We start from the raw sequence: 11848 nt of genomic DNA, 5'->3' as shown, positions 1-11848 counted from the left end.
ATAAGAGCTAAAATATTATTAAAGATGAAGAATAATATCACATGATACAATTAGCCTAGGATTCATAGACTGTATCAAAGAGTACAAACAAGGAAAGGTAAAAGGAGATACGAAAATCCCTTTCAAGGAACCTGTCTACTCTGCAATCGGCTTCCTAGGTCTTAAGGACGGACCTTGAATATTTCTCGAGAACAGCTTTGAAGGAGCTTCAATGGAGGTCGAAGAAGATGGAGGAGATGAAGAGGAAATTCAAGGGGAAAGCTAAAGTAATTTACAATTAATGAAAGATGCTTAATTACATTGGAAAAATCCTATTTATAGGCATGGCTCGGGCCCTTTTGATGACCTATTTCGTGTCCTTATGCAGGTAGGAAGTTGTGGGGCCGATCGTGGAGTCGTGGGGGCGGAATTGGTCTTTTTCACCAATTCCCGTAGGTCTGCTCGCCGAGCAGGGCGAGCTGCTCGACGAGCAGGCACTGCTCGTCGCGAGCAGGCTCCCTGCTCGCCCGAGCAGGCCTCTGAGGGCCTGCTCGCCCGAGCTTGCTCGGCGAGCAGGCACAGCCTGCTCGGCGAGCTGGCCTAAAATAGGCCAGTTCGTCGAGCAGTCTTGCCCGATACGCCCCCGCGCGGTTGCCGAATGCCAACAATGTGTTTTTCGCCCGAACGTTTCCCTGCGCATGCACAGAAACTCCATATAACATTAGTCCAAAGGCTAAATTGACCCGCCAATCGCTTATTTTGAGCAAACGCTTCGTTTGGTGCGACTTTTGACGGATCAATTAGCTTCAAAAGATAACGGAATTATAATATGCATGCCATTTTGGCCGTATTTGCCTAAATTGATCATAAAACGAGCCTAAACAACGAAAAGTAAATAAAACATTTCCAATTTCTAACTAACTCACACAAAAGCATTTAAATGCGAGAATTGCTCACTTATTAACTAAATAACGCTAAAACACGTCCTAAAACCGTACCCAAAGATAGGGGTTTTTGACCCCTATCAAACCTCCTCGCACTTAAAACTTTACTTGTCCCCAAGTAAACTAAAAAAAACTAAACCCGCAATCACAAGCAAGCTAGAAAACCTCCCGGTTTGACTAGGTGCTTGACACAATTTTGAACATCTATAATTACATGCATTCGAAAATACAAAGTAGAGACACGATATCCAAAAGCCGCATTTCAATTATCATAGGTCATATGTTTTAAGAAAAAGGACACATGTTCAATTAAACGAGTTTGAGGGGATCGCTAAGTAAAACACCTCACCATAGGTAGTTCACTCATTTCACACAATTTTGGTGGCTAAAGTGTTTACTCTCGGCTTATGTTCTTGCTTAGGATTACGTTGATTTTGCACGTTCATCCGAGTTTCTCTACTATGCTATATGACTCCGATGATATCAAAAACAGCCTCGAATTGGGGTTGTAATGTGGTTAGAGGGTTAAAGGTACAACAAGGGTCAATAGTTCTAGCGCTAGAAAAACAAAGTTAAAATGGCTTTAGCGAGTATGAAGTGACTGAGCTTTTTATTTATTCACTATTCTCTTTTTAGAACGTTTTCTTGAGATGTTTTTTATTTTAAGAACTGGGGAATGAAGTTCTCCCCTTTTTGTTCGTCTCTTTTCTTTTCTTTTCTTTTTCTGTTTTTTTCTTTTTCTCTTTTCTTTTTTTTTTTTTTTTTTTTTGGGGATAGTGATGCTCATTCACTTCTTAGCCTTTTGGCTTGCTACTATAATGCCATAAACAAAGAAAAAGCGCTAGAAGAAAACAAAGGCTCAATTTGAGCTTTGCAAAAACTTGGGTTAGGTAACAAACTAAGTGATAGTTTGCAAAAATAAGGGTTAGAACGAAAGAAAAATTCTACAAGCTACAAAAATACAGGCTCAAAGGGGCTTCCTAGAGTGGTTGAAAAAGAGAAAATAAGGTAAAGAAAAGGGTTAATTCTAATGAGGCTGATTCATCGTTTATCATCTCAAATCATTGCATGTAGGCTCAACACAGTATTAGGTGCAAAATCTGTAATCTTTCTACAAGTCAAAGCATTCACACAAAAATGTCAAGAAAAAGAGCTTTTTGATGTTCGCTCTTAGGCTCAAATTCAACTCACAATTCTTTGGGTTTCAATTTTATGTTTACTAGTTCTCCCCAAACTCAAGTTTAACATCACATGCCTTCAATTCTTAAGTTATCTACCTAAGTAATGATTTTAGCATTTCTTCAAAAGTATGGTCTAAATGCAAACTTTAGCTCATGCTTTTACAGATACAAGGATTGTGTCCTACACCTAAACTAGTTGTCATGCAATCTTAGATTCGGTTCTCAGCCCTCAAGGACAAATAACGAAGTTTAGATTCGAAGGAGGTTCACGGTTTTAGGTCCTAAACATGCAAAACATAAATAAAACCCGAAAAACGCAAAACTAAACTAGACACGACGCAACAAAAATTTAAAAATTATACAATTTTTGTAAGTTTGTCTACCCCTCCTCCTCACACTAAAAATATGCAATAAGTTCCAACATTGCATCACAAACCATAAAGCACAAGTGCAAAAAGTTAGGGTGGAGAAGACAACTTACTGATCGGCCGAGGGAGGTGGCCACTGCATGTTGTAGCGCTCACAGTAGTCTGCCGCTACATATTCAAGGCCCGTGAGCCTCCGGTCCATGTTCTGTTCGAAGGTAGTGAACCGTTGGTCCATTTGTTGAACAGTATTGAAGGTCCGAAGGTTAAGGTCTCTCATTTCTGCCATCATGGTGTTAATGGCATGGAATTGGGCCTCCGTCCCCGGCCCTTGGTGTTCCGTTTGGTCATCTGCTACTGCAGCTTCTTCTTCCTCAAGTTCGTCGTGCTCTCCCTCTTTTAGTCGTGGTAGGTTTCTTGCCTGTTTTCTTGCCCTCCCACTTGAGCTTGCTCCTCCAGATGAGTTCCTGTTCAAGACTGAATGGAAAGTAGATTTCCCCAGAAATGTGGAGTTAAGCAAGGTGGGGTGGAAACCATCTTCCTGAATGTCCAAATCTTTGAATTGGTTATCAAGGAAGTTGGTAACCAAATGTCCAAGGCCAATGGACCCGCGTTTTTTACTTGTTTGGCTTGAAAAGCCTTCAAAGATGGCTTTGATACTATTAACGGGTTTATGGTTGGCCACACACCACAGTATGAGCAATTCTGTCTTTGAGATCTTATTGCTCTCATTTTTGCCTAACAAGTTGTGAGCCACAAACTTGTGTACAAGGTTTAGCACTGGGTCTAAGAGGTGGATTGGGCTAGCAGTGCGGGAGTCAAATTCTGATAAGCCTGTTAATTGTTCCCAAGCTTTATCTTTTGTCATGGGTTCCTCAAAACCCGAGACTGCCTCTGGATGGTTATAGACTCCCATCAAGGCTGCTAACGTAGTGTCACTGAGACGATAGGGTACCACTACAACAAATGAGCACTTGTGCCACGAATCATGCCACGAGAATGTAAAATTCGTGGCATATTTTTAGTTAGCCACGGGAAAAATGGATTCCACCATAAACTTTTGATCACTTGATGTATTTATGCCACGGTTAAGTTTATTCCGCGGCAAACATATATTTGTGCCACGAATCTTGCCACGGTATTTTTTTTTGTGTGGCTGAACTTGTTTATGCCACGGGAAAAGTTTAAGCGTGGCATAAACTTACTAATGCCACAGGTAATTTATTTGGTGGCAAACAATAATTTATTATGTAGCAAAATTTTCACTTACTATTCTCACTATTTTATTTAACAATAATATTAATAATACATTCAATTTCACTTAAATTTTCCGCTCACTATTTCTTCATGGCTTAATACATCATTAGCTCCCTGAATTTGTCCATAATAGTAGATTAGCTCCCTGAACTTTGCAAGTGTCTCACCAGCTCCCTAAACTTGCTTATTTCGTACTACCAGCTCCCTAAACTTGTCCATAAAAATTGATTAGCTCCCTCAACTTTGCAAGTGTCTCACCAGCTCCCTAAACTTGCTTATTATGTAACAACTAAATACAAAAACCATAATATTAACTCAGATTAAGGTGGAAAAATACCCCTAACGTTTTGGGTCAGGAGTAATTTTAACCCTAACGTTTGAAATGGTGTAATTTTACCCCTAATGTTGGAAGCCAATAGCATATTTACCTCTAACATTGATAAATTGGATTAATTTGAGAAATAATTCATCAAACTGTCTTTTCGGTCATGAATCTTTCCATATACACTTCACACATGCGTTATTTTATCAGTAACAAATCACAAATATATGTTGGGATATGAAAAAAAATACTGACTTTTGTACGAATTTGCCAAAAAAATTCAAAAAATTCACCAAATTTATAAATTTGCTCTTGCCTACTAATGTTAGGGGTAAAATTGCACCATTTTAGACGTTATGGGTATTTTTGCACCTTATTCCAAGTTAGTATTATGGTTTTTGTATTTAGTTGTTACGGAATAAACAAGTTTAGGGAGCTGGTGAGACACTTGTAAAGTTGAGGGAGCCAATTTACTATTATGGACAAGTTTAGGGAGCTGGTGATGTATCAGGCCTTTCTTCATTTCACCTCTTTTTCACGAATTTTTCTGCCTCTTTCCCTTCCCCCCAATTTTTTCCTCAATATTTCAAGGTTACAGATTTAGACTTTCCCCAAATTTTCTCTTTACGCCAAATTCAGACCTAGGGTTCTCCATTGCTTCACCTAATCCAGAAATTCGCACCATCGCCAACAGTCTGATCCACCTCCTCCCCTTCAACGGCTTATGCCATTCACCACCATACCGCCACTCCATTTCATCGTTTATATCCTCCGGATTTCTCTCTATCCTACTTCATTTTTTCTCCTCTACCTTTTTAGATCTGGCCACCAGAATGGAAAAACGAATCTCCAACTCGATTTGTTCTCTCCTCTACCTTGCCTCCTCTGCTACTTCTACAGTGCTGCTCCCTGTACCACCGCTGCTTTAGCTCAGGTATCTTTTATGTTTTAGTTTCCGTGATGGATTATGCTTTATCCGGCTCTTCATTATAGCCTCCTATTTGTTTAACTATCTAATTGTCAATTTAAAACCATACATTCCGTAGAATAGGCATAGTTTCATGGTTGAAATGCTGATTGTAGTTTTAGTATTAATTTCTATAATGTGGTAAATCAAACAATAATCTATGATCAATTGTAAAGACTTGTTTTGCTTATTTTGCCTTACGAGGCTAGTTGCTTTATATACTGGTGAAGTTAAGTGTTATTATGAGACTCCATGAATTGTGATTAATGTTGGCAAATTTTCAAAAACTGCAATTAATTTAAAGTGTGTTTCAATTCGACAGTTATAAATGGAATAAGGATAAATTAGACTTGTACTAATTGATTCATAAATGGAATGAGGATAAACAACTTATTGAGGATGCAAAACCCAATAGGTGTTGGAGTTTGCTGATAAACATTACACAGTAGTAGCCTACATTCAGTGGATCGCCCTTTTTAGTGTGATGTGAATGGTTACCAGGTAATAACACTAAACCATAGCCGTTATATGACTATCATAATGAAGAACATCACTGATTTAGTAATAAAAAATTTACAGGATCAGTTGCTCTATGGAGAAGTATGGTTGCACAAGGCCTCACACCGGTGCCAATACAGAGAATACATAATTAAGAACGAGGTCATGTTGCATGCTGGAGATACCATCAATGAGTTTGTCTGGGATAACAAGCATGCTGACATTAATGTCCTCATTTCCAAGGTATATTTAAGTTAAATATCCTAAGCAACACCTTAATTATTGGCTTATGATTAGTTTGAAGTATTTGCTGCTTAATTAGATCTTAATTGATTGTATGATGTAATAATATGATGTTACTTTATGTGTGGTTGCTTATTAAACCAATTTGTCTTTGTCCTGTCGTGGGTGCTCCTCCTTCCTGATGTCTTGTTGTGACTTTTTCTTAGTCTGCAAATTTTATAAAGTGAAAAACCTAGGTGTCTCACATGGTGAGGAGTAAGTGGATAAGTGGGGCATGTTGAGTGGCTCCTACATAATGTTGGACCCAGGCTCCCAGGTGCGAGCGAGGCAAGAGCCTTTTGTATATAGCCTCGTTTTCTGGGTTCAAGGCTCAAGACCCCGAGCCTTGACTGAGGTGCGTCTGAGACGCGCCTTTAACAACTATGGTTGACTCCCAACATTTTTCCAATTGTTAGACATTACTTGTTTATGTATAAACATCATGTCAACAATTTTGAAGCCACTAACACCCAACAATTATCATAGGTTTAGATTTTTTTTTTTACAAAAGAGACCAAGCAAAATGTGAAAGGGTTGGCGTAAGAACTTTGTGGTGATTTCTATCTTCCCTCCAGTATGTTATACGATATTTTATGTTAAGCAAGCTGCATATCAGGTAAAAAGCGATAACTTAGGTTTGTGATTGTAAAGTTTGTGACTATCCTTACAGTTTGTAGATGAATTAAGGAGGTTTGAATGGTTCACTTAGGATAGGATTGTTTTTAAAGGTAGGGTCATTATTCATAGTCTGCAGCCTGCTTATATTTGATTTATTGAATTGGAGGGTGAATACACTGATTCGGCATATTGCCTAGAAAAAGCCATACCTCTTCATAATTTTTTGTTTTGACTCTAGCCTCTAATTTTAGCAGTTTTAGCTCTAGTTGGCTGAGTGGCTGGAATTTTAGCCAAAGTATAAAATTAACAAACCCTAGGCTGAAATTTTTTCCATGCATTTTAAATTTAATAAAAACTTCTTGCTTTGACAACTTTAGCATTATTTGTGCTTTTAGCAAAACTAATGCAAATTGAATTTGAACAGCAATGTATCGGGAAAATTTTCATAAAAAGTCACTTACTTCTGTCATTTTTACAAATTACAAAATAATAATATATATTGAAAACTTAAGTAATCATTTTCTTTTCAATAATATAAGAAGTTATTAGAATTGGAAAAAAAAAGTTCCCCTTAGTTTTTGTTATTTAAAAGTCGTAGATAAAAAAAATTAGAAGTACTATATGAATAAAAAAATATTATTTTGCCAAATTTTACCCTTTGGCTAAAATTATAACAAATTGGCCAGTTTAAGCTAACCTTCTATTTTACAGTGAAAGAACCTTTTTCCCTAGGAACTTGCCAAATAGCAAAAAGAAAAAAAATTTGTGAAAAATCATGAAAAAGAGGATTCTAGTCTTTAGGGCCTCCTTTTTTTTTTCCTTTTCCAATTTGTCAATTTTCTAAAATTGCAACTAATTGGAAAATCAGGCTTTAGTCATCAAATTTAAATCTTTTTGTCTGGATTATTTTATTAGGCCTTCAAAAATTGAAAGATTTGACTAGTATATTATCATATGGGTATGGATAGCATATAAACAAGAGATAAAGTTTAGTAAAGTGAGATGAAAAGAATCAGAGTTGTGGTTACTGTTCCGTCGACATAGAATACTGTAGCAAATGATCACAAGAAAAAGTAGATATAGAGTAAGAAAAAAGTCACATAAGGTGTGGAATCCTTCAAAACTCAAGCCAAATTAGATATGAAGCAGCACAGACCAAAATGATTTCTGGTTTGCAAGTGGATATATACCGAGGGTTGACTGCTTTCTAGGGGGCAGAATAAAAAGGAAGCATTTTCTTCTGTGCAGATTCCCAAGTTTTGTACAGATGCTTTCTATGTTGCACGGACACTCCTCTTTAGTAGCATTTTTGCGTTTCATGTCCGTGTCCATTTCGTGTCTGTTTCATGTCCAATAGCAGATTGATTATAAATCAGCCTACTCTGCCTCAAAATAAGCAACTCATTATTCTTAATTTTGTTAATTTTGTATAGCATTTTGTTTAGAGACACTCTGAAAGGTTGTTTCTTTTAACTTTTGCTTCAATATTTGTTGGTTTGAGGTGGATCAATCTTTTTCTTGGGCAATTTAAGTTGGAACTTATTTACACTCTGAATTAATACATCCATAAACACAAAAATTTCATTTCATTTCATTCTGTTTTCCTTCACAATTCGGATTGGTGTATGTCATACTCATGTTAAATAATAATTATGTCAAATAAGTCGTGTTATTTGTGTCATTATGCACTTCAATGCTCTATTTGTTTTCATAATATAGTGAAAATTGTTCTTTGACTCATAATGGTTGCTCAATTTGTGTCATCCATACTGAATGCCAAGTAAGTTCTGTGATTGATTGAATGATTATTGCTTCTGTTTTCCCTTTGCTCAATAGTTTTGACTTCTAACAGAATACCTTTTACAATCAGGTGTTAATATGTGAAAACCTTTGCAATCAGAACCATAGTGAACCTATTAATGGAAGAGCATAGTCTCCGTCCCTTTTGACCTTGGATGCTCACTTGGAGTTGCGACGGAGCTCACAAACTTGACGGGCCCTATTTGGTGCGTCTTTCGTCTCTTCCTTTTATTCTTTTTATTGGATGATTTGTGGAATATTCAAACAGGTTTTCTTCTGAAGCACCTTTGCTGCATTGGCATGTTTGGTTTTATGGATATGGAAGATGTTATTTGCCTTTGGAGTATGATTAAGGTAGTTTCTGTGCATTACTATTGAGATTCCTATTACAATGACTTTGCTTCTTAATTTCTATGGAACACAAGTTCCTAAAGGATTCATATGTGCTTGGTCCTTTTTTTAGTTTCACCTTTTATTTCTTTAACTAATGTCTATTGTGGATCTGGTATAATGTCAAGTAACCATTTAATCTAAAAGCCAAAGAAAAGGGTAAAAAAGAACATACATTTACATGAAAAGATAATTGATATTAAGAAATAAGATGCGGTGGATCTAAATCATTATAGAACTTTTCTATTTCTGGTTGTTTTATATGTTATTGGGCTTATGCCTTGACAGTATTGTAATCAATTGTTTCTTAATGGTATTAGCAGAACATGTTTCTAATTTTGTTTACAGAACTAGTTCCAGATGTCGGAATACATAGTTTGATTTATACATTTTTTTGTGCATGTAATGTTGCAGGAATTTGACTCCACATATGGTCCAGCATGGCTTTGCATAGTGGAAACAAGCTTTGGTTTTTATGTTACTCATTCAATAGGAGGCTTCTTGTATTTCTCAATTGACAAGGTTTCCATCTTACTCTTTAGGACTGCTTTTGAGCCTTTGGATCAATGTTTATCCTTGCATTTCTATGTTATTGTTGTCGTTCATGTTCGTGTTCATGTTGTTTTTTACTTTAAAATTACAGAGTGCACGTAGGATTTTGTTAGTTGAGGAAACAAACTCTGTAGTTGAGGTAGCTGACTTGTAGGATTTTATATGAGTCATTTTTGTTGAGGTAGCTAACCTTTTCATTTATTTGGAATTAAAATATACTCTAATCTAGTGTAATATCTGTGGTTAAATTTAACTAGTAAGCCTGTAAGTGATTTGGTGGCATCTGCAGTTATTGAATTGCGTTCGTAATATTAATATATATAAATATTGTCTTAACTTTGATTATTGATTTTGTAACAGTTGGTGAATTAAACCATTTGGTTTCTTCAACTACGAGTGGGGTAACTCCAATCTTTGGAAGCTTGCTCATTTTTTCTTATGATTTCTTCTATTATTATTTGTATGGTACTGATGGGGAAAAATTTATATTGGATACTTTTGATAGATTTCTTTTCCTGTTGGGATTTTTATTGGATGGATGATAGCTAGAAAGATTCATGTTTAATTAATAAATATTATTTTTGAGAAGATTGGTTGAAATTTGAGTCTTTATTCACTTTTATATTGATTTTAATGAGCTTCATCCATTCAAAAGATCATATAATAATAATAATAAATTAAAAATAAATTACCACTGATTATGTTTGTCACGATGATGCTCGTGGCTAGGAAATCTTTACAGCCACAATGAATCTATTTTTGCCACAGTTATGCTTGTGGCTAAACAAAATTTCTAGCTAGAGGTTCTATTTTGCCACGGTTATGCTCGTGGCTAAACAAGATTTCTAGCCATAATTATTTTACTTTTGCCACGGTTTTGCTCGTGGCTATGTTGGGTTGATTGCCACGGGTTGCTATTACTTGCCAGATGTATTTTATTCTTGCCACGAGTTTATCCGTGGCAAAATGATGTGATTAGCCACGGACGTTCCCGTGGCATAAGAACTCATTTATGCCACGACCATTATATTTTCGTGGCAACTAGTTAGCCACGATCACTTGTGCCACAAAAGAATTTCTGTGGCTATGTAGTGTAGCCACAGAAATTTTAAACTTGTGCCACGATTTTAACTGTGGCACAAGTGCTCATTTGTTGTAGTGTACACCGTTCAGTCTGAAAGAATGCTTACCACACCCCACAGGCAACTTCTTTTTCAAGGTGGTCAGAAATTCTATAGTGAAATTGTAATACACTAGGGTCCTTTTTGTGGCCAGTCTATGCCAACCGTGGAATTTTAGGATTTCATTGAAATCCTTTTCCAGACCTATGGATGCTAGATATTTCTGGTCAACAATGATTAGAGTGGCAAGTTCTTGCCTAGAAAACCAATGATACAACAGCCCCTCTCTCTCATCGACTAACCCAAAAGGTGGGTTATACTTAGCTTGCAGAGCGTCACTGAATTCGATGTCAGAGTCAGCTTCATTGTCAACTGTGATCTTGGCCTTGCCTTTCCTTCCCATAGTGCCTGAGAGATAGACCAAACGGACTAGTTAAAATCTCTTCACAAACATAAACATAAACCTCCAAATAACCAATAAATAGGTAAAACCATAGTTTAGAAATTTAGGGACCAAAACCATAAGCTTTCAGTCCCTAAGTAATTTACCCGTAATTCTAAATTCGTGCAAAATTAGAGATGCCCAGTGACTAAAATGTGTTAAGAATGTGATATAGAATTCTATTGGCAAGTTGTCAACTATAAACTGAATAGTTGAACTTTGAGCTAAAATGGAGATTTTACCCAAATTGAGCAATTTCTCCAAATATTCACAAATTAAGAACAAAAATCATACCCAAACCACATATTGATCATAATGTAACTATATATTGCAAGAATATCAAGAATTAAAAGCAAGTGAAAGGTTATTTGAGAAAAAAGATAAAAAAACCCAAAACTTAGGTTTTGTCCCAAATCTCAAAAATTAGCAACCTAAACTAAAATTTAAACCTAGAAACATGTTAGAAATCAAAAATAGGTAAGAATACATACCTTAGTTGTTGAATTCGGGTTAGTATGGAGGATTTGGGGTTTAGGTTTTGTGAAAAAGAAAAAGAGAGAAGGAAAGAAAGAAGAAAATAAAAAGAAGGAAAGAAAGAAAGAAGAAGGTAAGGAAGGGGATGATGAGTCATCCCCTATCCTTATCTTATTCTATTTTATTTTATATTTTTGTTTTTTTTTTATTTCGGGATTAAAATCCCGAACAGCCTGTGTCGGCCGAGTAGCTGGCTCGGCCGAGTAGCTGGCTCGGCCGAGCAGCTTGGCGAGCAGGGCGTCAGTGCCCTGCTCGCCCGAGCTGAGGCGTTTTTTTTTTTTTTTAGAGAGAGTATGGGGTGCAAAGCTCGACGATATAATAAAAATACGAATTAAAAACTAACAACCAAATTTAACCAAAATAAAAGGAAAGGAAAAAAATGCAGAAATAATTGTTCAAGCTTTGAATTTAAACCGAGGAGAACTCGATCTCTCCCCCTTACTCAATCCTTTCTCAGGATCTTTGGATTCTTCTCCGTTGTGCTTGGGAGAGAACCTTGTGGCCTTTCCTGCCTGTCCCTATTGATCTGGGCTACCTGATTGCTCAGATCCTTGCAGAAAGCTTCATTGTTGGCAAGCCTAACCGAGATCTCTTTT

At 36.6% G+C, this 11848-nt stretch overlaps 1 protein-coding gene across 3 annotated transcripts; it reads left to right on the top strand.

Moving 5' to 3' along the window:
* Positions 1-4613: 4613 nt before the first annotated feature.
* LOC136203801 (uncharacterized) lies at positions 4614-9743 on the top strand. 3 transcript variants are annotated; one of them, XM_065995037.1, is made up of 7 exons: positions 4614-4982; positions 5338-5516; positions 5595-5756; positions 8284-8419; positions 8496-8567; positions 9018-9125; positions 9516-9743. In XM_065995037.1, the coding sequence occupies exons 4-7, from the start codon at positions 8369-8371 to the stop codon at positions 9525-9527; spliced, it is 243 nt and encodes an 80-aa protein (XP_065851109.1). In that variant the 5' UTR covers positions 4614-4982; positions 5338-5516; positions 5595-5756; positions 8284-8368; the 3' UTR covers positions 9528-9743. The 3 variants fall into 3 exon arrangements, 1 of the variants encoding a protein (XP_065851109.1); XR_010674985.1 differs by having other exon boundaries at positions 5431-5516; positions 8284-8567; XR_010674986.1 differs by lacking the exon at positions 8496-8567.
* The last annotated feature ends 2105 nt before the right edge of the window (positions 9744-11848 follow it).

This window comes from Euphorbia lathyris, chromosome 8 (genome assembly GCF_963576675.1).
Source record: "Euphorbia lathyris chromosome 8, ddEupLath1.1, whole genome shotgun sequence".
Taxonomy (NCBI): Eukaryota; Viridiplantae; Streptophyta; class Magnoliopsida; order Malpighiales; family Euphorbiaceae; genus Euphorbia; species Euphorbia lathyris.
Note: the sequence above shows the minus strand (reverse complement) of the source record. Positions and strands in the feature narration are given on the sequence as shown.

What these genes read in the sequence shown, in the direction of transcription:
- LOC136203801 (XM_065995037.1), top strand. Translation starts at nt 8,369, where the DNA reads ATGCTCACTTGGAGTTGCGACGGAGCTCACAAACTTGACGGGCCCTAT. An exon ending in AACTTGACGGGCCCTATTTG is followed by an intron (nt 8,420 to 8,495) that starts GTGCGTCTTTCG and finishes TTTCTTCTGAAG; the next exon opens with CACCTTTGCTGCATTGGCAT. An exon ending in GCCTTTGGAGTATGATTAAG is followed by an intron (nt 8,568 to 9,017) that starts GTAGTTTCTGTG and finishes GTAATGTTGCAG; the next exon opens with GAATTTGACTCCACATATGG.